The sequence below is a fragment of the Sorex araneus genome, chromosome 1, assembly GCF_027595985.1.
Source record: "Sorex araneus isolate mSorAra2 chromosome 1, mSorAra2.pri, whole genome shotgun sequence".
In the NCBI taxonomy this organism is placed as follows: domain Eukaryota; kingdom Metazoa; phylum Chordata; class Mammalia; order Eulipotyphla; family Soricidae; genus Sorex; species Sorex araneus.
The window spans coordinates 155,562,114-155,587,933 of NC_073302.1; the positions used below are offsets into that span (position 1 = coordinate 155,562,114).

General features: G+C 44.4%; 2 protein-coding genes across 4 annotated transcripts in view; one reads left to right on the forward strand and one right to left on the reverse strand.

Annotated features, from left to right (window-relative positions):
* Positions 1–4,035, forward strand: part of SCAMP1 (secretory carrier membrane protein 1) — a 96,041-nt gene extending 92,006 nt beyond the window's left edge. The window contains exon 9 of the mRNA XM_004613142.2: positions 1,139–4,035. Within this exon, the coding sequence (XP_004613199.1) occupies positions 1,139–1,303 (165 nt within the window). The 3' untranslated portion in view covers positions 1,304–4,035. The remainder of the gene's footprint in view (positions 1–1,138) is intronic.
* An 11,464-nt stretch (positions 4,036–15,499) lies between these two features.
* Positions 15,500–25,820, reverse strand: part of LHFPL2 (LHFPL tetraspan subfamily member 2) — a 161,109-nt gene continuing 150,788 nt past the window's right edge. For all 3 annotated transcript variants that reach the window (XM_055134312.1, XM_055134457.1, XM_055134380.1), the window contains one exon: positions 15,500–17,540. In XM_055134312.1, coding sequence (XP_054990287.1) covers positions 17,284–17,540 — 257 coding nt within the window. In that variant the 3' untranslated portion in view covers positions 15,500–17,283. The remainder of the gene's footprint in view (positions 17,541–25,820) is intronic.

Sequence of the window (25,820 nt, forward strand, 5' to 3'; positions counted from 1 at the left end):
TCAGAACCATTTGTGGAATGAATGGATGGTTAGAGCCACCTCCCTTCCCATATTAAACCAGCCTTCTGCTTTCTCTTAGTAAAATTAAGTCATTTAAACTCTGCCTCTTCTTGAAATGACTTCCCAGTTACTCAAGTGTTCAAACTTGAGAGTCTTACTCATTCTGTTATCCTTTTCTCTCCACATTTATGCCACAATTTCTAGTTCCTTGAGGACTGACTTGGTGAACTTAGACTGGCTTAGATCATCCCCAGATCTGCCCAGACCTGCTTTGATGGTGATCAGTCGGGATGTGAATGTGGACCTAATCACAATGAAGTCTAGTTACAAGTTCACTTCTTCGTCTCTGCCTTTCACTCAGGAGCTTGCAGACATATAATACATGTTTGTTCTGATTTACTTTGTTAGTATTTCTTTTCTCAACTGTGTATTAAATTGAGCAGCTGATGTTATGTATTGATGAACTTCATAGTTCATGCATCTTCAAAGCTAATACATCATGAAAATTTCAAGATTTGAGTAATGAATATGTATAGACAGACAAATCCCAGAGTGTTTCTTTGTAAATCCTCTTCGAGTTGACAGTACACAACTTAAACAACATAAAGAGTAGATAGTGAAGTATTTTAATTACAAAATTAGTGCTTGGTACTTGAAGTGATACTATGGGACTATAAAAAGGTCAGTGGTAAATATGTAGTCAACATAGAAGTGAGCATGACAGTATTCTTTTTAATTGTTTAAGGTAGTAAATTTAAGTCATTCAAGCATTTAAGCAGATGGTCTCTTTATATGTAAACCATTCTCCTATAATGCTGTATTATCCAAATAACCAGTTAGTACAGAGGAAAACAGCTTTTGTAGTTAAGAAATATTTAAATTGTTTGTTTTAGTATTGGCATGATTTAATCTCTCCTGCACTGAGGATAAAAAGGAAAGCCCTGTACTAAAATATTTAAATACAGTATCACATGCCACTGTGGTCGCTGGGTTCTCCATCTCAGGAATCATGCCTAGAATCTTGTCACCTGTCTTTGAGCAGCGATGTACTTTAAGTAATTAAAGACTCACTGAAAATGAGCAGTTTGATTGCTACTTACACCTCTTCTTCTTTTTTTCTTTTTTTGTGGCTCTACAGGTACATGGACTATATCGCACAACAGGTGCTAGTTTTGAGAAGGCCCAACAGGAGTTTGCAACAGGTGTGATGTCCAACAAAACTGTCCAGACTGCAGCTGCAAATGCAGCTTCAACTGCAGCTACTAGTGCGGCTCAGAATGCTTTCAAGGGGAACCAGATTTAGAGAATCGGCAGACGAAACACTGTTAACTTTTGACTGTAATTTTTTCTCCAGTTACTGTATTCTATAAATATTTTTATGTTCAACACACACACAGCATGTATATTTCCTATTCACTTGTGCATGGGCTAAAACCAGAAAAACTTCCTTGTCTCATTATTTACCTAAGTTTCCTGACTTTTCAGTGCCCCTCCTGGAAACAGAATTACATGCTGAATATTCTCCATATTTTTTGGGGGATGAATGCTCATCAAATTATTTCAGTGGTGACACACTGAATGATACCTACTACGATGCTTTTAGTACTAGTTGCGGTCATTCCAGAATCTTAGACTTCACAGATTACACATTGAAGAAGTAAAGTGAAGCTTCATTTCTCTTTCATATTTATATTGAAAGAAATAGGCTGCCAGAGACTTGTAGATTTTTACATCCGCTTGCTTTCAGCAGTTCAGTCACCATTGAAGAGCCTGTGTGCATTTCATAGTAGATAATATAAATTTTATTTTATTTTCCTTTCCTTTCCTTTTTTTTTCTTTTTAGAATAGTTGATATTTTGATATCAGTCTCTGATCTTGCATGGGTACCATGTTTCTTAAACTAAAATTAGCATTTTGGGTTCTGCACTGCTTGTTGTAGGGTTGAGAAGTTGTTTATAGGACTACAGAAATGATTTTCTCTTAATAGTTTCATCTAACTAAAAAACTTATTGAGATGCAATATGAGATTATAGTATATGCAGTGCATTATCCAAAAGAAAAGGTAGTTAATTGATGGAATAGAATGTAGTGATAATACCTTTTTAAAAAATTTTTTCAGTATTCATATCATAGTAAAAATATTACTGTATGGATACTTTGGTATTCTTGTGGCTACTCTTTTTCATTGAACTGAGATTGTGTTTGGCAGCTCTTTTTGGATGTGTATGTAATTTTTAACAGGTATTAAGTCTAGCCTAATTATTTGTCCAAAAAGAACATACAGTATTTAAGAGATTTATCTTTTGGTTTCTCATCTCTAGTGGCATTAAAAATAAAGACCTTGGCTTTCTACATGTACTTGAATCCTTAACACACCTCAGTCTATTTTTGAGACAGACTGAATAATTAACATTTTTTCAGCAGTGGAAAAATAAAACATTAACTTGCACCAAAAAAGAAAATACAAATTCAGTTGGATATGTTAACATGAGTAGAATCACCTCAAAATTGTTACTGTGCAAGTATGGAAGTTCAGAGAGTTTGAAACATTTTTAATACTGATTATTTAAAGACACTTATAAAATTTTCTGTTTTGTAAGTCATTAGCTAAAGATTGCATAATGATAAAAGATGATTGATGTGATTTCATTTTTAGTTAGTGTAGGGGTTGGGTCATATCGAAATTTCCAGATCGTTTCAGAAAATCAGATGGACACAAATGGTTAAATCGCTTCCATTCATCGGGACTGGAGTGATAGCACAGTGGGTAGGGCGTTGCCTTGCACGCGGCCAACCCAGGTTCGAGTCCCAGCATCCCATATGGTCCCCTGAGCACCGCCAGGAGTAATTCCTGAGGGCAGAGCCAGGAGTAACCCCAGTGCATTGCCGGGTGTGACCCAAAAAAGCAAAAAAAAAAAAAAAAAAATCACTTCCATTCATCTTGAATCTGGAGGTTAGAAGAATTTCAGGCTGGGAGGTGGGACTGTGATTTCTCATTATTTATGCAAGAAGCTTTGTGTGATACACTAGGTAATGCAAAACCAGCCAGATGACGGATGCATTTAATTTGGGACTTTGTTGAAATAATGTACTTGAGATTTTTTCTTTCATTCTGAAGATAATAGAACTCAGAATGTTTTTATGATTATTTCCAATCATTGATATCTATCACCTACTTTTTCAACCAAGTTAGTTGTATAATTTTATTGAAAATCTTTCATCTGTGTGCTTTATTGTGGATTTTATAAATGTCTAAAACACTAGTCACAAAATACAAGAGCACTGATATATCTACCATTAATTTATATTTCAAGTCTATTTTTCTTTTTTCTCTAAGCTATAAATAAAAAATAAAACAACTGAATATTACCGAGATGCTTTCCTCCAGAAAAAGAATCTTTTACTATATGGAAATTCCCACAAGTAGCAGTGTTAAATAGTAAGGAATAATTACCACCAATTATACTCTTTCTGTATGGGTGGGGAAAAGGTGGTTTTAATCCAGTTATTTGGGTTAATTCAAGCTTAAGAGTGAAAATGATGTTTTTTAAAAGCAAATGTGCATTACAAAGATTACAGGGCTTATAGTTTGATCAGTTATAGGGATTTTAAATTCCCTCTCAACGGTAATCAGTAATTGTCATATTTCCACTCAGTAAGACATTAATTTTTTTTCTATATTTAATACTAAAATTACCCACTATCATAGTCCCGGGAAGGTCCTTACCTTGTAAGTATTCTTATCATTCAGTTTTCAGTTTACAATATGAAATTGTGGATATTTTATTTCAGATTAAACTTTGACACTGGAAAATCATTGCTTAGTGATTTGTAATTTGGGACTTAGATTATTTATCTAGGGAAGCTGTACATTTTGTCAGTGAGTGATGCTGCGCTGCCATCCTGGTGACTGTCCTGGTCCATAGAAATGCCCTCCATTCGTCCCTCGAATGTTGCATGTTTTCAGTGCTTTGGAAGTTTTGTATATTTATTGTATTAACACAGAGTGTCATAAATAAAATACTGTTTACTGGATGTTTATTTGTATTATTTTAAACATGAACATGTTAGGAACAAAAGTGAAAGGATTAATGTGTATAGAAGATCTACATTTGGCTTTTATTTTTTGGGGCCGTGCCCAGTGGTGCTCACAAAGAGCTTTAGACCATATGGGGTGTCATCAGCTGCATGCATGGCAAGCTCCCTACTGGCTGTACCATCTCTGTGATGCCACATTCGTTTCTTAAAAAATATGATAATTCTGTCATGCACTAAAATATATAAGGTGACTTATGTGCTGATTTTGTAACAGGTTTTCTATTGCTTTAGCCTCTGTACATAAAACATGAAGTTGACTCATTTAAGTATTTTGATCACTTTCCGCTTCAAAACCACATACTGGCAATTAGATTTAAAATGAAAAGCCTATTTTGTGGCTCAGTTTTCCTTCAGGGTTAGTAGGATGGATGCCTCTGTACTAGTATTACATTGATTTGATTGAACTTGTATTCTCTTCTCTTATTCCACTGTCTAATGCCTTTTTTTTTTTTAATGTCCTGATGAAAGTGCCTATTTGTGAATAATTGGAAATTTTCTCTAGGTTACCTGAAAATTTAAAAATTTAATCTAAAATGGTGTTCATGGTATTATCTAAAAAAGTTGTTCAGGGGACTGTGTGGTGCCGAGGATCAAACTTGGATCAGCTGTGTGCAAGGCAAGCGCCTGACACGCTATGCTCACCCCTCCTGTTTTTTACTTAAAAATATTTAGATGGGGGGCTGGAGTGATTGCACAGCAGGTAGGGCATTTGCCTTGCATGCAGCTGACCCAGGTTCGATTCTCAGCATCCCCATGTGGTCCCCTGAGCAGTTCCTGAGGAGTAATTCCTGAGTGCAGGGCCAGGAGTAACCCCTGTGCATCGCCGGGTGTGACCCAAAAAAACAAAAAAAAATTCAGATGAGTTTGTTGATTCTATGTGATTACCCAGAGAGATAATAAGTAAATCTGATTAAAATGAAGTTACCTTCATTAATTTTTAGGTGCCACGGTATAAATTTACTTAGAGCAGAATACTATATTTAAAAACATTGGAGTTGTTATAAATATTAAGAAAATGGAGGATTGGGGCTGGAGCTATAGCACAGTGGGTAGGGTGTTTGCCTTGCACACAGCCCACCCAGGTTCAATTCCTAGCATCCCATATGGTCCCCCGAGCACTGCCAGCAGTGATACCTGAGTGCATGAGCCAGAAGTAACCCCTCTGCATTGCCGGGTGTGACCCAAAAATCGGGGGAAAAAAAAAAAAAGGAAAGGAACATGGAGGATTTCTACTAGAATTTTAAGGACCATTTACAAAACAGGAGGCTTTTTATTTGTTCTTGATAGATCCTTGATAACATAGAAATTTCCTAACTAGGCATTGTATCTATCCTGGATAAATGCAGTTGTTACTGTAAAGATTCAAGGAATACTGGCTGGCATTCACTGCTTGTGTGTTCTTACCCTTCCTCTGGGTCTTATCTCTACAGCTTTGTGGTTTGGGTAAGATAAAGCTTTCAACCTGTGGAATTTTTATTAGCACTGTTTACACTGTTTAATCACCAAGGATATGGGAACCAATGTGGAACAGTACAATGGGTGTTAAATTTTATGGTAATACAAATTTTCATTTGCTTTTCAGCTCATGGGTGTGGGCGTAGTGTGGCTAATGGTGCAGCTGAAAGTCTTCTACAGTTAGAACCTATTATTTTATTTCTTCTTTAAGAGGGACAAGAAATAGTCCCCTATGCTTAGTAATATTTCATATGCTTACGTAAGATATGAATATTACAATTCTGAATATTTCTGTTTAGAAAGGTTTGTTTGTTAAATCATACCATTAAAATCCTTTAACTTTTAAAACTTCAGTGCTTTCAAGATAAAATTGTGAATAATTGTTACTGTTGGTAGTTTTAGTAGTGTTTAGTAGTATGTAAATACTTGGGGACTAGGAAGGAAAGTGCCAGTCTTGGTTTTATTTGTTTATTTATTTTGGGGTCACACCTGGTTTTGCTCCGGCATTACTCCTGGCTCTTCACTCAGAAATTACTCCTGGCAGTGCACAGGTGGACCATACAGGATGCCGGGGATTGAACCCGGTCGGCCAAGAAAGCAAACGCCCTACCCGAAGTGCTATCACTCTGGCCCCCAAAGTGCCAGTCTTAGTATCTGGTGATCACAGTGGTGTCTTGAACATTCAGGTTTCCTATATTAAAAACTAAGTTCAGTGAACAAAATGCATGCCCCAAACATTTTTCCATATGAAAACAATATATTGTGTTACAATGGGGAAATAAGAAATGAGACAATGAAAAATAATCATTAATTCTCTTATCCAGGGATATCAGTTGTAATATTCCCTAATTTTCTATGTGTATCACTTTCACTGCAGGTAGGGCGTTTGCCTTGCACATGGCTGACCGGGGTTTGATTCCTCCGTCCCTCTCTGAGAGCCCGGCAAGCTACAGAGTATCCCGCCTGCATGGCAAAGCCTGGCAAGCTACTCGTGGAGTATTCGATATGCCAAAAACAGTAACAAGTCTCACAATGGAGACATTACTGGTGCCCACATCTATCTAGCAAATTGATGAGCAATGAGATGACAGTGCTACAGAGACAGTGATACCACTTTCCTATAGTCAAAGGATGTGAGCAGTGTGAATTGGGGTGGGGGCACCACCTGGTGGTGCTCATGAGACCTGCAATGCCTGGGATCTCACCTGAGAATCTGGCAAGCAAAGAGCTTGAGTTCCAGCCCTTTGCACCATCTCCCCAGCCCACATTGTGAATTGTCTGAAGCTTCTTTTAACGTCACTTAACATTATATAACGACCCAACAGTTTATTTTCTTCAAGTAGCTTTTTTGGGGGGTAGAAGTCGGGGTACCTCCCTGGAGACTAAACCTGACAATACTTGCCTCCACTATAGGCCAGGACGTTCAGTGCTGCAATTTGTGATGCTGATGCTGCCCCCGGCCCTTGGGGTGGGGGCGAGTGAGGCTGGAGAGACTGCGGTGCTGGGGATTAGACTCAGGGTACCTGCAAGGTGTGCACTTGAGCCCTATCTCCCCAGCCCTTAGTTAACTTTCAGTTTATAAAGTTAATACACACTTTAGTATACATTACAGGAAGATGTCAGCAAAAGGTAATTGCTTAAATTGATACCAGTAAGTTTATACCCTAAAATGTGGTTTGTATCTTCCTATTAAACGTAGATCAATATCTTCAGGACACCTTTTTTGGGAAGACAACTCTTCTAAAATTGGAAAATAAGATTTTCCACTCACAACCTTGGAAGGTATCCTGCAGGATTATTTATCCGCCTCACCACCCCGTTTCTTAGGACTCTGAGGACTACAATAGTACTTACTAGTTGTCATCTCATCTTGCAAGACTTGTGCTTGGAGCTGGAGCAATAGTACAGTAGGTAGGGCGTTTGCCTTGCATGCAGCCAACCCGAGTTCGATTCCCAGCATCTGATATGGTTCCCTGAGCACCGCCAGAGCCAGGAGTAACCCCTGTGCATTGCCAGATGGGACCCAAAGAGCAAAAAAAAAAAAAAAGAAGATGACAACTTGTGCTTGGCTCATCATGTTTTAATTCTGAATATTAATTTCCCAGAACTGCTGCTGTTTCAGAGAAGCCATAGGTTATCTGCATCAGTCTGCATGACGGAGGAGCTCTGAGGAGGGAGTCACAAGGAAGCTGCCGGGAATAAAGTAGAGATGCAAAGAGAAGTAGATGAGTGATATGCAAAAGTCTTAGTATCTCCATTACTGTCTGGGACCTGGCCACCGCCCATACTTCATCTTATTATCTTGATGGTATTCTTCTCTACCCTAGTTTAGTTTTCTGTTACTTGCAACTGAAAGTTTAATTCGGTAGTTTTGAATCTTTTCAACTTTATCAATATCTTGAACTTTCCATGTTTCTAAATATTCTATAATAGCTATATGTTAAATTTATATGTACCATATAAGTCCTTTTATTCCTTTCGGTTCTGATTGTCAGTGTTAGAATTAAAAAAATAGTTTGGTTGTATTTTTGGGTCATGCCCAACAGCTAATGCTGGCACAGTGCTCAGGAGTGATTCCCAGCAGAGCTTAGGGACCATGCCGTGCTCAGACGGATCCGGGGCTCCTGCATGCAGAGCGTGTGTTCCACCCTTGGAGCCCTCTCAGTGTTACAATTTATCAGGGAAGGTATTGTTGCCAGATTTGGGGACCCGACTCATTCTTTCCTTAGGGCAAACATCAAAGGCAGTGCATATTTCTTAGAGCCCTTTGATGTATATTACCAAATTGTTTCCCAGAGAACTGTGCTAATTTGAGTCCATCAGCTTTGTACAGTTGGTCTCTATTCATTCTACCAACGTTGGATATTCCCTTTCTAAAATGCCTTTACTATCAATAAGTTTTGACAGATTTTCAAGAGGTTTTTTTTTCTCTTAAAAATCCTGGTTTCTGGGGCTGGAGCAATAGCTCAGCGGGTAGGGCATTTGCCTTGCACACGGTCGACCCGGGTTCGATTCCCAGCATCCCATATGGTCCCCTGAGCACCGCCAGAGGTGATTCCTGAGTACAGAGCCAGTAGTAATCCTGTGCATCGCCAGGTGTGACCCAAAAAGCAAAAAAAAAAAAAAAAAAAAAAAAAAAAAAATTCTGTTTTTCCACAGCAAATGGGTCAGCACAGCAACCCTTGTTTAATTTTAGTTTTGCTAAAGAGTGTCTTATGTGCCCTGTGTTCACAGAGAAATCTGCTTCCTCACAGCATTAAGTTGAAGACAATTTTGCTAAATTCTTGTTTGTTTTTCAGCCGTACCTGTGGCGTATTCGATATGCCCAAAACAGTAACAAGTCTCACAATGGAGACGTTACTGGTGCCCACTTGAGCAAATTGATGAACAACAAGTCAGCAGTGCTACAGTGCTCTCCAGTACTCAAGGGACCAGAAATGTGGCACTGGGAACCGAACCAGGGTTTAATATGTGCAGGGCAAGTGCCTTACCCCTGTATTATCTCTCCAGCCCTGCTAAATATAACAGTATGGGGAAAAAAATGGCCAGCTCTGCCAACCCACAGGACCTCTTTACGTCAAAATGAGGTTGGTTTTGACAAGTTATATCATTCCTCACTCTGTTTAGAACAAGTCTTAATTTATATGATAAACTTATTTTTTTTTACTTTTTTTTCAATTGAATCACTGTGAGCAACACAAAGCTTTCATATTTGAGTTACAGTCATATGATGATTGAATACCCATCCCTCCACCAGTGCACATTTTCCACCACCAATATCCCCATCCCACTTCTCCCCCTGCTTCTATGGCAGACACTTTCCCCCATACTCTCTACTTCTGGGCATTATGGTTTGTAATATGAATGCTGAGAGGCTATGACGTTTGGTCCTTTATCTACTTTCAGCACACATTTCCCATCCCGATCGATCCCTCCAACCACCATCGACTTAGTGACTCCTTCTCTATTCCAGTTGCCTGCTCCCCCAGCTCAGGAGACAGGCTTCCAACTATGAGCAGTATTCTTGGCCCTAGTCTCTACTGTCCTTGGGTATATATGATAAACTCAAGTAATAATCTGTATAGATGGAAGATTCTCTTGCCTGCTCAATGCTGTACCTACATCACAACCCGCACATCAAATGTATTAGAGAGTTTCTGTTATTTGCCATTCTGGCAGAGCACTAGAAAGTGAGACCAGCCATCAGTGGATGGTGGTGAAGGCCCCAAGGGGCTGCTGAAGCAGTCTGACTCATACCAAGTCTGAAGTTGCTTCTGTCCCCACTGCCTGCTGCCCAGCCTTAGTTGTGTCTCCTTTCTATCCATGTTTCCTAGAGTCTATGTCCACCCTTTAGGGGTAACAAATTCACTGTATCACTGTCATCCCATTGTTCATCGATTTGCTCTAGTGGGTGCCAGTAATGTCTTCATTTGTCCCCATCGCGTGCTAGTGTAGCCCGATGGCATGTTGGGGGCTCTTTAAAGATGAGGGGAATGAGGACCGTCATTGTTAACTGTTTTTGGCATATCGAGTATACCATGGGTAGCTTGCCAGGCTCTGCTGTGCGGGTAGGATACTCTTGGTAGCTTGCTGGGCTCTCCGAGAGGATCACACACAGAGATGCACGGGGGTTACCTCCTGACTTTGTGCTCAGGAATTATTCCTGGCGCTCGGGGGACCGTATGGGATGCTGGGAATCAAAACCGGGTTGGCCGCGTGCAAGGCAAATACCCTACCCGCTGTGCTATTTCTCCAGGCATTATTGGGGGAAAATTAATAATCAAGGGAAAAAATGGGTGTAGCCTGTTCTTGAAGTGTCCAGTCCAGACCTTGCTCGGAAGCATGCAGGCACATTCCTGCAGCCAGCTCTCCAGACCTGAGCTACTGAACCCATGGCGCATGCACTTAGGGGTTTAAGAGGAACTTTACTTGAGGACTGATCCTGTTCTAGGTTAACTGTGAAGAGGGGCCGGAGTGATAGTACATCGGAGAGAGTGTTTGCATTGCACGTGGCTGACCTGGGTTCTATCCCCGGCATTCAATAAGGTCCCCAGAGCACTGCCAGGAGTAATTCCGGAGTCCAGAGCCAGGAATAGCCCCTGAGCATCACCAGGTATGACCCTAAAAGCCAAAAAACAAAAAACAAAAAAATCTGAAGGTAAGAATGAGTTGGTCAAAATAGTGGCTTACCCGAGATAAGGGATTATACCAAGAAAATAAACTATCAAACTGCAGTTTGTTTTACTGCTGCTGAATTTCCCTAATGAATCTCCAGTGTCTGTTTTTTAGTATAACACAAACAGGGACATATGGAATCATCTTTAAAACATGGGTAAATATATCATGGTGATTCAATAAAAATAAAAATAAAAATAAATATGGGTAAGTACCAGGTAAGAAGGGAAGAAAGGGGAGAAAGAATGTTTTTATGACTTGTCCTCTTGGGCTTTGGGGTTTTTCAATTAGAATTATATTTAGAAGTTACCTAAAGTTTAGGATGTGCAGATGTCAGTATTCCCAGGGGCTTGTATTGGCATTCACTTCACTCTGTGCTAGAATTTTAGGTCAAAAGAGACAGTACAGGGGATGGAGCGATAGTACAGTGGGTAGGGTGTTTGCCTTTCATGCAGCTGACCCAGGTTCAAGCCACAGAATCCCATATGGTTGCTGGGCACCTCCAGGAGTGATCCCTTTGTGCAGATCCAGGAGTCAGCCCTGAGCATCACCAGGTGTAACACCCTCCCCCTAAAAAATAAGGTACATTAGGGCTGACTTTGATTCTAGCTTTTTAACATTGGTTAAAGTACTTAATGTCAGTCGAGTAGCATGTTTAACTTACCTATAAAACGAGGATAATTAGACTAGAGAGATAGTACTGTTCGAGAGGTACTTGTGTTGCATGTGGCCAAACTAGGTTCTATCGCCAGAACCCCATACACTCCCTGGGCATAGCCAGAAGTGATTCTAGAGCATAGAACCAGTCATAAACCCTGAGCACTGCTGGGTGTAGTCCCAGTACCCTCACTTTCTCCAAGGAAAATGATAATTGCTTTTATTAACAGGGTTTTGAAGAAGAAATGAATTCTGTGAAATATTTAACACAGTGCTTGCTCATGGAAAGGTGCAATAATGAAACTCAGTGCCTCCCCATTTGAGTTGTCCACCCTTCCGATCTCTCCATAGTAAGTTCCCACTGACCACAGGATTTCTCCATTGGTGTCTTAACTTTCACCATATTCCCTCTTAGAACCCTGATCAAATATTATTTTACACCGAGAGTCCAAACTATCTACCTTACTAGCCTTCTGGATGATTTTCTCTCCCACTTGCCACTTTGTATCAGCCACCAGCTATCCATTCTTTCTAGCATCTCTGATTTGTTCTGTTGTCTTTGCTTTCATTGCCAGATTCAAGCTTTTGTTCTTTTACTAATAAGATTATATTGGTTTCCTCAAATATAAGCACTTGATGACGCCTATGGACTAGAGCGATAGCACAGCGGTAGGGCATTTGCCTTGCACGCTACCGACCCAGGTTTGATTCCTCTGCCCTGGTAAGCTACCGAGAATAGCTCACCCGCACGGCAGAGCCTGACAAGCTCCCCGTGGTGTATTCGATATGCCAAAAACAGTAACAACAAGTCTCAAAATGGAGACGTTACTGGTGCCTGCTGGAGCAAATCGATGAGCAACAGGATGACAGTGACAGTGACAGTAATGAGGCCTATTTGCCTAAATGTAGATTTTTTTCCCCAGAATGTTTGGCTATAAAATGCATAAGAACTGCTAATATCTGCATGTTATTTGATTAATTTCCTCTTCCATGTAGTTTTACTACTTCCTTTTTTGCATTTATGCTTTTATCTATATCCTTTATACCTATGCAAAATGGGTAGTTCATTTCTTGAAGACTAGACTTGTAGAACTCTTCAGGGTTAAGGAGGAAACTGCAAGGAAGAAGATAGGGCAGCCGTGGGGTGGGCCCCCAAATAACTAAGCTGATAGGGGCACTAAAATAGATGTCTTCTGGTGCTTTCTGCTTTGAAGACTAGACTAGAAGTTTGCTGTGATGCCCTTATCCTTTAGTGCTTGAGAATAGAGAAAGGTGCTCAATTATTAGACATAGTTGAAATGAAAGGAAATATCCAAGAGAGTCTACTGGTTTTGTGTTAGCAGACTTGAAGAAAAACTAGAGCAAGTGGAATGCAATGTGTTCCTGCAAGATCAGTCATAGAAAATGTGTTGGTAGAAAATTGCTAGGTCTGGAGGAATAGCATAGCGGGTAGGGCATTTGCCTTGCATGTGGCCGACCTGGGTTCGATTCCTCTGCCCCTCTCGGAGAGCTCAGCAAGCTACTGAGAGTATCCCACCGACATGGCAGAGCCTGGCAAGCTACCCATGCTGTATTCAATATGCCAAAAACAATAACAAGTCTCACAATGGAGACGTTACTGGTGCCCGCTTGAGCAAATCGATGAGCAACAGATGACAGTGACAATGACAGTGACAGAAAATTGCTAAATAAAACCCGGGATGAAATGGGAAGCACACGTCAATTCTTCGGCCTCTGCTCACATTTTAAAGGCAGGCTCCTTTCTGTGGTGGATTCGCTTTTGAGAAAGGTTAAAGGAAGAATGATTTCAGTTGCTTTTTCAGTTGTTACTACAACTTGGTTAGAATTTTTCAGATCGCAGTTTGGAAATGTGTTGTGTGTGAGAGAAAGATTTGGGTATAATTAGTGTTTCCTTTGGTTTCTGATCGTAACCTGGCAGTTGTCAGGTATGTTTAAAAAAAAGTAGTTTCTCTGTGAGTGATATGCACATTATCAGGAAATCTGAGGTGGAACTCCTGTGATTGACACTTTCATTTGGTATTTCTGTTGGAAAAGTATCTCTTTCAGATGAATTTTGTCAGCATATGTATTTCTTTACTTTGTTTCAAGTATTTCTGTATTTCAGAACTTTAAAATGATCGTTTGTTTTGAGGGTGTCTTTCCTATCTGTAATTAGGTTGATGAATCTCCAAGGATGTAATATAACCTTTTTTGAAGTAAAAGCAAACTTAGGCTAAGATATTTGTATGCTATTATTAAATAAAAAAGCTCAAAGTGCTGAATATATTCTTTCCTCCTGTCAATATATACAAATGTTTAAAACAAGATTGGATTGGTGGCTATTTTCTTGATCAAATTATACACAGTGTACTGAAACCAACATACTCAGACTTAATCAGTTTGCAAAATCTGGTTTTAATTCATATCTGGAGAGGGGAGCATGTCATGAAAATACATATGCACAGAAACCTAATCAATGCTAGACAATGTATTAGTTTACAATATAATAGGATAACCACAAATTTGAAGGCTCAAGTTGAGTCCATCAGGGGTAAATACAATTTCATATTTGGCTCAAGTGGCTATTGAATATTAAGTGGTGCTGAGTTTCTCCGAAGCACCTGATGACATCTCCCTCCCCCCATACCTTGGAAGGAGGTTCCACCACAGTCTTGGAAGAAATCCCAGTGGGGCCTTTAATCTTTCTGGTCCCTGGGAGTCATCACTGCCCAAGAACAAACGCAGGCCAGGGATTTCCAGTGGCCACATGTTATTGCACAAAGAGGTCTGTTCTGAGTCAGACTCGAAAGGCTAAGAAGGTGGGAAAAAGCCCTGAAGTAGTGGTCTAGCATTAACATGGTCTATCGAGACATGTTAAGAAATAGCTCCTTAGTGATTATGTACCAACTACAAGTCAACACACTAACAGAAAAGGCAACGTGGCAGCTTCACATTTTACAAGAAAGACTAGCATTAGCTGGGCCTGGCTTGCTGGCTTCAGCTTTCACATAAACCTAATGACGATTTTAATTTAGATGGGGGAGGAGGGGGAGGAGTTAATTTCATACCAGTCTTTTCTTCACATCGGTTTGTGTAGCATTAAACTTGTTACGGGTTAATGATCAGGCCATGAAGGCAAAACCAACTCTCCTTTTCCAAAACGGAAACGTCCTGTTCTGCCCCCTGTCCAGTTTCCAAAATACAAAACATACACCTTTGTTATTGCACATCTTTCACACAGACTTGTGTATGTAGAATATATATAGATATTTTTAAAATATGCTACACATAAAAAAAAAGACTATGGCACTTTACAGAATACATGTTTTAAAAAGATCATTACACCACAGATGTTTGGAAACTATACAGGAACCCTCACACAATTAAATTGTTGATTTAGCACACAGGTTTAAAGAATCCACAGAATCCAAGGCAACTATTTCTGCCACCTTAAAGTTTATTGAGGCAACCCGCCCATCGTGAAACCATAAGCACAAATAAGATAAAAATAAATAAGACTTTTCTGGTAGAAGTGATGATCCAGCTATCTCGGATTTTTAGACTGAGGTGATTCTGTGTGGGACGACAATTGTCTAGTTGTTTTGAACATATTTCTACTGCATTTCTCATGTTCAGTGGTTTGCAAATGGTTTGTATTTAGGTCTGGAATAGCATGACTTGGGCTGTCCCGATCATCCCAACCAAAGCCTGGCTGGTGAGCTGAAGGTGTTAAAGGCCTGAGATGACATTTTTATCCTGTCTTTGCTAGAGAAATTCCATTTCTTCTCTGCTAATTCAGTGTTTAGGTTTTTAGTGGTCTGTGGATTTGTATTTATGTGCTTCTTTTGTTTTTTTTTTTTCCTTCTAGAAACCACTGTATGTGCTTTTTATACTTTGTAGCATGCAAAGAAAAAAAAGTAAAGGTTAAGTGAATTCTGGCTATGAGAGGTCATGTTTTACACTTGTGCCCTAATGGGATGGTCTGTGTGTCTACACCAGCACCTCAACCAGATAGCAATGAGTTGGGAAAGATGTGCCCAGAGCAGCCTCTGGGTCTAAGACTTGTTTGTAAGAGCGAGAATGTAAAATTAGTGTCATAAGGTGGGTTCTTTAAAAAAAAAAAAAATCTTCCTATGATTATTTCTGTTTTTAATGATTGACAGGAGAATTACTTGTTCAAGCATATTAATACAGTCAGGAGCAGGCACTTAGCCAGTGGCTGTTGAACCTGTTCTTTCAGAGAGAGGCCTTTCGCTAGAGGCCTGTTTTTCCTGGGCCTTTAGCAAATGCTTGGAGGAACCCTGCTTATCCCTTTTCCCTTCCCCAAAAATAGTCACAGGATTTACCATGGCATATTCTGAATTCGGTCCAAGAATGGTAAACTAGGGGCTGGAGCGATAGCACAGTGGGTAGGGCGTTTGCCTTGCACTCGGCTGACCAGGGTTCGATTCCCAGCATCCCATATGGTCCCCCGAGCACCGCCAGGAGTAATTCCTGAGTGCAGAGCCAGCAGGAGAATGGTAAACCAATAAATAGGCCAGAATGGATCCGGTTACAGTTCATTCCGCCTCTCTCTCGCTAGCAGTTGCTTTGCTCTTAGACACAGTTTTACACTAACACAGCTTTAAGAGGACTCAGCTGGACAAGGCTGTAACACATATACCTACTGGAAGAAAGTGCAGAGTATAACTGCTGGGAACCTACATAGCTTTAGTGCTCTCAGAACTCAGAGTTTCTAAGGAGTGTTTGTTTCTCTATCATCTGAAATTCTGAAAGCTCAGATTGGCTTTTGGGGAGGAGGGCCCTACGGGGGTGCAGAGGATCTACCCTGGGTTGGCCAGGTGCAAGGCAAACACCCTACCCACCGTCCTACTGAGCTGGCCTTTCAGACTGGCTTCTTTCTTGTCAATGATCAAATTTACTTTTGACCATTCAAAAGTAAATCTGAGGTGATGGCTACATCAATAATATTGGTAATTTATGGAAACGATTAAAAGCTATTGAATTTTTAATAGTGGTGTTCAGTTCCTTTTGTAAACAGGGCCGCAGGCTTGGTCTAGCCTATTTTCCCATATGAGCACGAAGCTTTTAATGCAACTCAACTATTGTTGCAGCAACTCACTGTTATCTGAGCCTGCTCTCAAGGATCAGCAGCAGTAACAAGAAAATTGCAAGGCCCACGACTCACTTGTTTTTCCTGCAAAGAATACCATTCTGTTTCTGAAGGGGTGGGGGATACAGCTGACTCCTGTAATCAAACAATGGGAAAGATCCTTCCAGTGACCATCTGAGTGAGTCACACCTGGCCTAGAGCCTTGTCTGGAAGAAGCAAAGCACCCCCGGGGCTAGGTTGAAGGACTTTCCTTTCCCCAGCAGGGTTCTGTACTTGGACGCTCATCCAACAGGTCTTTCTTGACTCCAATTTCACAATTCTGGGATGACCATCGGTTGATACACCTTGAGGGACTGATCCAATGGGTCCAGCCATGAAGTCTGCCCCCAGTATCCATGCTGACCCCTTCAGTCAGTGAAGCAGGAGGCGGGAGAGATCGAGACTTGCAAGCATGTGAGCGTGTAGCAAAAGTCCATCCTGCTGGCCTGGCTCACAGGGCCTGTGTGCAGAAAAGCTGCTGTTCTCGCTGCTGGAATCCTCCTCCTCCATCGGAGCTGGCACTGGGCGTGTGGCAGAGTTTACTGTCCTCTTCCAGCTTCCATCCTTTGCACTGCGGCCCTGCTGGACGTGTGGCCTCTCAATGGTCCTGTTAAGGCTCAGGGCTGTGTCCTGTGGCTTTGGTAGGAACAAGGCTAATTTTCCACTTGACACAAACGAAGAAACCAGGGATGGACTGATTCACAAGGTTACACGAGGAAGTAAGAGGTGCAGCCATTTCTTCCAAACTAAAGGAGGCAGATCAGGTTTTTCCCCTCTTCGATCTCTTCCTGGACTTTGTCACTCGAGGTGGCAATTTCTGCTTGGGCAGAGAAGACAGCACAGATGAAGGTGAGGACTGTGCCCCCGATGGCGGTGTAAAAGGCCCAGCCCAGGGAGCAGTCTCCAGGCTTGTAGGCTGAAGCATAGTGTCCGCAGTAGCTCACGGCCTTCTGGCAGCCCCAGCCAGCGGGGTAGAGGATGAGGCCGAGGATGAGGAACAGGCCTGCAGGGCAGAGACACAACAGGTGAGAACGTCCATGGAACAAACAAGTGCTAAGACAGTTGCTCCCACACAAAGAAATGTCAGCGCTGAGTTAGGAAAAGTTTTACCCTAGTTTGGACATGCTGGGCTACGACCCTACCAATAACTCTCCTAGAAAAGCAAATGAACTTGTTACTCTTTCCCGAGACCGTCCTATGCTTATCTGGTCTGTGAAATGAGTTGGCAAACTAAGGCCCACAGACCAACAAACCGAGGCGGGCGTTGTTTTCAGAACATGCCCAGCTGCAACTGCCTTTGTGCTGGGGGCCCTGAGCAACTGCTGCCACTTGACTGCCCTCGACGTACCAACTCAAGGCCCAAGCTGAGGCAAGGCCCAAGTATAAGGAGGGCATGGGGCAGTGCACACGCTTTGGTTGGGCCTCATGCCTATAAAAATGAAAACGGGGGTCAGGAAGAGAAGACAAAGGGCTGGATCATAAGAAAGTTTTGTTCCTGGTACCTCCTGAGCACTGCTAGGGAAGGAGCGTCCCTCTTCCAGACGCACAGTCTCAGGTGTCTGTATTGTGGGATCTTGCCTTCCTCTGCCTTCTGCAGCCTGGCTTATATGGAAGCTTGAAACCAAATAACAGGCAACCCAAGGTCTCTCAATAAAACTTTCTTGGTGAAAAGGATGCTGCAAGATGGTAGCTCTCTCTCCTCTGTCTTCTCTCTTTCCTCTCCCTTTCTCTCTCCTCTCTCTCTCCCTCTCACCCCCCCATCTCCCCTCTCTCTACCCATCTCCCCCCCTCTACCCCCCATTTCCCCCCTCTCTCCCCCCTCCCTCTCCTCCCTCTCCCTCCCTCTCCCTCTACCCCTCTCTCCCCACCTCCCTCTCCTCCCTCTCCCCCTCCCTCTCCCCCTCCCCCCCTCTCTCTCCTCAATAAATTCCCCCAGTGAAGAGGTTTCTTAAGTTTCTACAGCAACTTCTCCACAAAGAAAACCCTGGTCAAAAATCTGAAGGATGATCAGGGAGAGTGTCTGACAGGAAGCTGGCCAGAGCCGGCAAGTGCTCGAGCACCTGTGTTTCCCAGACTACACCCACTGTTCACACTGACGGCAAAGAGCTGTGTTCAGGGGTGGGGAAACCAGATCTTACATTGAAGAATGTCAGTTCACAAGGGAAGGCTTTGACATGTTTTCTCTCTCCCTGGGGAGCTGGGAAGTACAAGGGAAACCAGAGAGGCACTGTCAGGGTTGGAGCAAGACACTAAGGCCCCCGTAAGAGAATGACTTGGTACCCCAGAGTTCAATCAAAGGTAACGAAAAGCTCCTCACAGTGTGAGGCCTGAGCACGAGCCCAGCAGAGCCCAAGAGGTGGGCTAGGATGAGTCAAGAGTTTGGAGACTTGAACTTGAGCTCCTCCCTGTGTGATCTTAGTAAAAGGTCTCTAAACACGCCATAGTATGGTTCCTGTCCTGTGACGGGGCTGGATCCATCAGGAAGGGCACCTGTGCACAAAGCAGGAATGACAGGAAATGGGGAGAGAACAGCGTTGACAAGGGTTCAAGCCTCAGCACAGCCTCCCATTGAAGCACTGGCGGGTCCATCATTTTTGAGGACATGTTTTGAAGGGTAAAATATTGGGAGTGGGGAGAACCCCTGGATATGACTTCATATGCTACGTAAGGGTTAAACTAGTTTTCACTTTGCTTATCTTGGATTGTGAAGCACAGGTAGCCAGGGAGGGAGGCAAAGGCCAGTCCCCTGAGCAACCTGGAAACCCGGCATAGATGAATAGGTCATAAATCATGATGTTATGGTTAGATGACAAGAGCCAGGCCCAAGAAAGGGAGGTGGGGTATGGAGTCACAGAGACAATACCATTAGTAATACAGTGTATCCACCCCAAAGATCCCCAGTAACAAGCCCCTCTTCTCCCTCCCTTCCCACCAAAGCAAACCCCCTGTTATGGCTCTCAAGTATTGTCATGAAGCAGCCAATGGAGAAACCCCAGTCTTTTGCTCTTCACTTTGTCCCACATGCCAGGAATCTTCCTATCTCAGGCTCTCTGGGCCGCAATTTCAGGCAACAGCCTCACTGCAGTCCATCGAGATGGTAATTAAATGTCTCTGCCTTTTTGCCTAGATTGTCTCTGTGATTAAGCAAACTCCGCACAAGTACCCTTGAAAAATGTAAACTGTTCTTCCTCTTCTGCATCTGAGCATTTGTACTCATTGAGATGAGTAATGGACTCTGACATTATTGAATGGAGCCTTTAGTATTTCTCCGATTACTAGAGGGATCCCCCACGAAACCCGCAGGCCTAGTCACTGCCCTGGGAAGCGTCACGAGGCGCCCCTGGCATGAGTTGCTGCTCCTCCCTCTCGAAGGGCACCACTTCATCCTCCAGCTCCAGGTGAACTGCACCGGGGTCACTGTGACGGTGTAGTGTTGACGGTCATATAAGGGCTGTGACCTGAAGTCCACTAATAGTGTAAGCCAATGATTATTCAGTGAGGAACTGCAAAATGCAAAAGAAGGGCTGGAGGGATAGTACAGGGGCAGGGTGCTTGTCTTACACATGGGTGACCTAGGTTCATTCCCCAGCACCACATGCAGTCTCACCAAGCTCTGCCAGGGGTGATTCCTGAGATCAATCAGGAGTAAGCTCTGAGTGCCATCTTTCTTGGGGAGTAACACCCCCAAAAATAGAAATAAAAATTTAATACTTTTTTTGGTAAGTGCCAAAAGACCAGATTTTATCGACAATAAACCACTTTATATAGTTCAACCTAATGTGTCATACAACTATTTGGATTATCCAGGTCTATAGATTTTATGCTCCATGAGGGTTTGTCTATATAAATTTCAGTACAGTAAAGCCAGTACTTATACCAGTACCTTCCACATACAGGCCCTTAATAAAACAATCAGTTCAATGTGTGTTAGAAAAAAATATTTCTAAACCATAATGGCTCCAGGGAGGAACTCCTGACAAACCCCAGTGGTTAAGAATGAAACCATCAGTGTGAAAGGAACCACAGACCTTGCCCTCATCGGCTTCCCAAGCAAACCTGGGCTCCAAATTCCAGATGGGCCTGATGACTCGTGCCCAGGGGACAGAGTCAATGCCCACAGCTTGTCCAGTAATGGCAGGTGAATCCAGTACCACAGGGCAAACCCGCCCATCTCGTTGGTATAGCTTATTATGATCTCGGATTTGATCAGCATCCAATGACTTAGCGGCGTGGTTATGCCCAGAGGCCAAACAGAATGGGAGATGGGCTTTGGTTTGAGCTTCACAGTAAGAGCCAAACTGAAATGTGTCTGGAGTCCCTCTGCAGCTATGAGAAAAGCGGATGCTGGGCTGAGGAGACGGCTGGGTGTGGGGTGCAAGAGCCTTGTGTGTGCAGGAAGCAGACTTTGACCCACTTGGTACTGTATGTGCCCCCAACCCCAGCACCACTGGGCCCTGGCATTGAACCATCCTGCCTGGGAGAGGCATCTGGCTCCCCTGATCACTGCCCCCCTCCCCACACATGCACAATTAAGCAGTTCTGAAAGTTAGGCCAACTCTTGCACACTCTGGCTCATTCCGCCCCTTTGCTTGAGCGTAGCACTGCAAGGTGTATGCATGTGTGATATCAGGAGGGTCACAGGTGACAGGAAAGGAGTGGGCACTCACTGGGTGGCCAGACCCCGTGTCCATGAAAAGACCACTGCCCACAGCCTTAAAGGCAAGTTCCGCTTTTTTCTTTCTTTTTTGGGTGTTTTTTTTTTTTTTTTGCTTTTTGGGTCACACCCGGTGATGCACAGGGGACACTCTTGGCTCTGCATTCAGGAATTACTCCTGGCAGTGCTCAAGGGACCATACGGGATGCTGGGAATCAAACTCGGGTCATCCGTATGTAAGGCAAACGCCCTACCCTCTGTGCTATCACTCCAGCCCCAAGTTCTGCTTTTTCCGCCAACAGCCTCCCAGTTCACTGTGCAGAATGCTCAGAGGTACCAGCACCCGCACCCTGGGGTGCTCCCAGGGCATGGTGGCAAGCCATTGAGATGACCCTCCAGATGCCTTCCTGCTGGCCCACAGCCTGCCAGCTCTCAGGTCAGTGCCCGCCACACCTTATTGCTCTGTTTGTCCTATTTCTCGTGACCCTGAAGGTGCTCTAGGCTCGGCCCTCACGGCCGCTCCTGCTCACTCCCACTGCACAGGGACTTGCAGTGTCTCTCCAGGGGACCTTAACACACAGTTTCAGTTTAACACAACGAGGCTCCAGGGACTCCATTGAGTGCAGGACTGTGTCTAGCCTTGGCCTTTCCAGACCCTAAAACAGACACAGCAGGAAAAGCAAATCCCAGCCACGCTTCCCGACCCCACTGTGAGATTCCAGACAGCCGCAAAGTCAGACGCCTTCAGATATTTCCTTGCTTGGCCCCTGAAGTCAAATAGTTTAATAGGAAATTTAAGGTCCCATCAACTCCCTCAGGTGGGAAAAGAAACAGCTCCAGGCTCCAGCCAAGGCCTCATGCTGAACAGCTCTCAGCAGGGCTGAATGCCCCGGTGACATTTCACTAGGACTCAGAGCCAGCTGCAGGGCTGGTGCCCAGGGGGAGATGAGGGGGTGTGTCCCCAGCCCTTCCTGGATGCTGGACTGAAGCCTCGGGTGCAGTGGTGATGCTTTCTGCCTTCATAAGACAGGCTTCTGGGGAGGGCCGTCATTCTTTCCCAGTGGGGGCAATGGGCCACACATCACCTTGGGCACCTCTGCTCGAGTTTTCGGTGAGATGCTAGAAGGCGAGTCTGAACCCCAGTACTCCGCTAGGTGAGGGAAGTTGGGGAGAAGGAAAACTTCACACTCCACATGCTTCCCTGCCTCGGTCAGCTCCATTCACGGGCAGGACCTGGACAAGGCCCTGGTGCAGAGGAGCCTTGCAGGGACAGGAGGGCCCTGGGGAAGCCTGGGAGAGACACAGACCTCTCCTGAGTCCTCCTGGCAGCGGAACCCCGGCTTATAAAATACCCTAGCGCAGCACAGCAGCCCCGTGGCAGGGCAGGCAGAGGTGACTGGGTGAGGAGGTGCCCAGGGGTGTCCTTCTTCTTGAGCCCCAGGAGGGCACTGTCCCAGCCCGTGTCCTGCTTGGTGAGGCACCAGCCACCACTTCCTGCCAGAAGGCTGCCCTGTGCCTGGGCCTCTTGGCTGTTTGTTTTTTAGGTCACATCCGCTGATGCTTGGGGGACCCTATGGGGTGTGGAAATCAAACGCAGGTCAACCAAGTGCAAGGCAAGCAGCCTCCCCACTGTGCTATAGCTGGGGGTGGGGGGTGGAGCATTTATCTACGGATTCAAGGGTGCTGCACTGAGCCCCTCCTCTGGAGATGGAGCCCCATGATCATGTCGCTGCTGTGCTCCTAGGAGGGCCAAGCACCGGGACTCACAACATTGAGCACTTGAGCACCTGCTGGGCGTGTCACTGTTTCCCTTCAACCCCTGAACTTCTTTCTGGTTATAAACAACCATGGACTCACCTAGGATCCAAGGAATCTAAGCAACCACCCTTTCCTTTTTCAAGCTACCTCTAAAAAGAAATTAAAAATTGGAGCCATGTCCCAGAGCACGCCTGTACTAAGTCCCTGGGGTCCTGGGAGTGTGTGTGCTGGGGGAATCTTCTAGCACTACACGTCTACCCGGCGCAGCGATGCTGACCACACACACAAAAGCCCATGTGCTTTCCCGGACAGTTGCGGTCAGTGAGAAAATAGCTTTGGCAGCTCCACCCTGAATCCTGGAGCTTGGGCCACCTTTGCGCCTCCAACGGCCTTCCCTGGGACTTGGCTCAGAGCTGTGCTCTGTCCCCGCTGCCTCTGGCCCTGTGCCCTGGCTTCATCCTCAGAGTCTGGCTTCTTCCCCTGGAAACTTGTGTCAACTCACATCCCACGACGGACGGCGGCTCCCAGGCCTCATGCTTCTACCCAAGCAGAATTCAAGTCCCCTGTCGCCCAAGCGTCAAAGCTACGGACCGTAGTGTTCCAGAGGCCTGACTTCAGGAGGTCGGTGGGTGCCCTCCATTCTCAGGGCCCCAATGTTGGTCAGCCGCTTCGAGCCAGAGGCATTTGGTAGCACATACAAATTAACAGCAGCCTGATGAAGTATGGGTAGTAAAGCGAATCCAGGATTTCTGTCCAAGTATCGTGTGGCTCAAGAGGGAGAGCAGGGGCCCTCCCTAAGCGACATCCTAGATTCCATTTCTCAGGCCCCTGTGCACTGCCAGGTGTGATTCTCCACGACAAAAACAGAAACAAAAAGATGTGTGACCTTTGGGCAATTTATATCTTTGCAATCGCTTTAAGGTTTTTCAATTTTTTTTAAATTTTACAACGTATTCCAGAAAACCCAAACAACTGGGGGTTGGAGAGACAGCACAGAAGCTAACATGCTTGCTTTGCAAGCAGCTGCTTTGGCTACAACCCTAGTTTGACCCTCAGAATCAGGTAGGGTGCATAAGGCATCTTTAGAAAGAACCCTGAGCACAGAGCACAAAGTCAGGAGTTGGCCCTGAGTACTGCAGGGTGTGGGCTAAAAACAACAGCTCTCCCTCCACCTCACCCTAGCAGTTGGGTTTTAGGAATCCTCGCCAACTCTGAAATGATCCTTATTGGTGCTTTGGAGGATGGCTTTGTTTGTTATCATGCCCTGACCAAGAGGGCAGAGTCCACGCCAAGAGCTGAGACTTGGCATCTGCTAAACCCTCTTCTGCTTCTCCCGAAACTCAGAAAGGCACAGCACAGATTCATCAGCAGAGTCCTAGATGTTTAGGCAGCGAACATTCTCCCGGGTCTGGGATGCAGGCAGGAGTGCCAATCACCTAACTCTTAAGCAGAAATGACACCTTCCACCTGCACTGACACTGGAACGGTAGCTTCGCCACTGGGTGTCACACACTGGCCAGAAAAGAGAGCAACAGCCAGGAAAATGATGGGAGGTGTTGTTATTTGGAATATAGACACTGGAAATAACTACCATTTCCTTTCATTACCATTTCATAAAAAGACAAAGAGGGGGTGGGGGGAGATAGGGCTAGGGAGAATACGGCAGGAGAGAACACTTACTTTGCACACAGTCAACCTGTGTTTGATCCCCTGAGCATCTCCAGGCGTGACCCAACCCCCTGAGTTAAGTCCCTGAGTTAAGCCCTGAGCATAGCCAGGTGTGACCCAATCCCCATCCGCTTCGCCCCCTAAAAAAGAGTGGGGAGGAAAAATTATCTGAGATAAAGGGAAAATTCTTTCAACTGAATGCACCTAGCTGTATAAATAAAAAATTGCTACACTGGAGCTGGAGAGAGCACAGGGGCACATACCTTGCATTTGGCCAACCCCGGTTCACTCCCCAACAGCACATGGTCCTGCAATCATTGCTGGGTGCAGCCCTGGAGGCCCCCAGGCAAGCGGGGATCACCCAGAGAATCCCTGGCACAGCAGGGCCCAGGAAGCACAGCATCCACCGCCCTTGCTTTTGGTGCAAAACTCATCAGGGAGTGGAGGAGTACCCCTCCTGGGACCCTTCTGAGAAAAGAGGGGAGCACTGTGAGGAAAGGATACCCCTTCTAAGAGAACCAACTTGTGACCCTGTAAAGGGACAGGGGACAGGTGAGGAGACCCAGACTTGGTCTCTCCGGAATCCAGAATCAAAACTTGTTTCCCTGCACGTCATTTGCAAACCCAGTGCGTGGGCAAGTCAGAGGGCCCTGACTCTGACACTGATCCATGGTGGGGGGGAGGGGGAGGGGGGAGGGGAGTAGGATGCAGAGGGTTGCTTGGTGGGGGAAAAAAAAAATGGCTCCAGCTGCGATCGGGGTCTCTGGAGTGATTAGATTCACGTGCTATCATAGTACCTGATCAATAACATTAGAGGGTTTTAGGGTCACAGTGATCTGGCAGTGCTCAGGGGAAATGGGGTGCTGGGGACCAAACTGAGGGGGCCCTACAGATAAGGTAAACACTTTAAGCCGTATACTATTTCTAGCCACATAGGAGGGTTTTAATCAGGATTTTCAGAGGGGAAAGACAGGAAAAGGGAAATGCCAGATGTCCATCGTTTTTTAAAGTTGGCACTAAAGTTTATACTCACACCCAGGGGGTCTCGAAGCAGACTCATTTGCTAAAAAACACTCCCATAAACACTAATTGGCCAGGAAAACACTCCTAGAGTTGGGGGTGGGACACAGCAAATGACTGGGAAACTTCAGCAAGGGTAAAAGATTAGAATCATCTAATCTCCAGAGGAAATTTATTTTAATT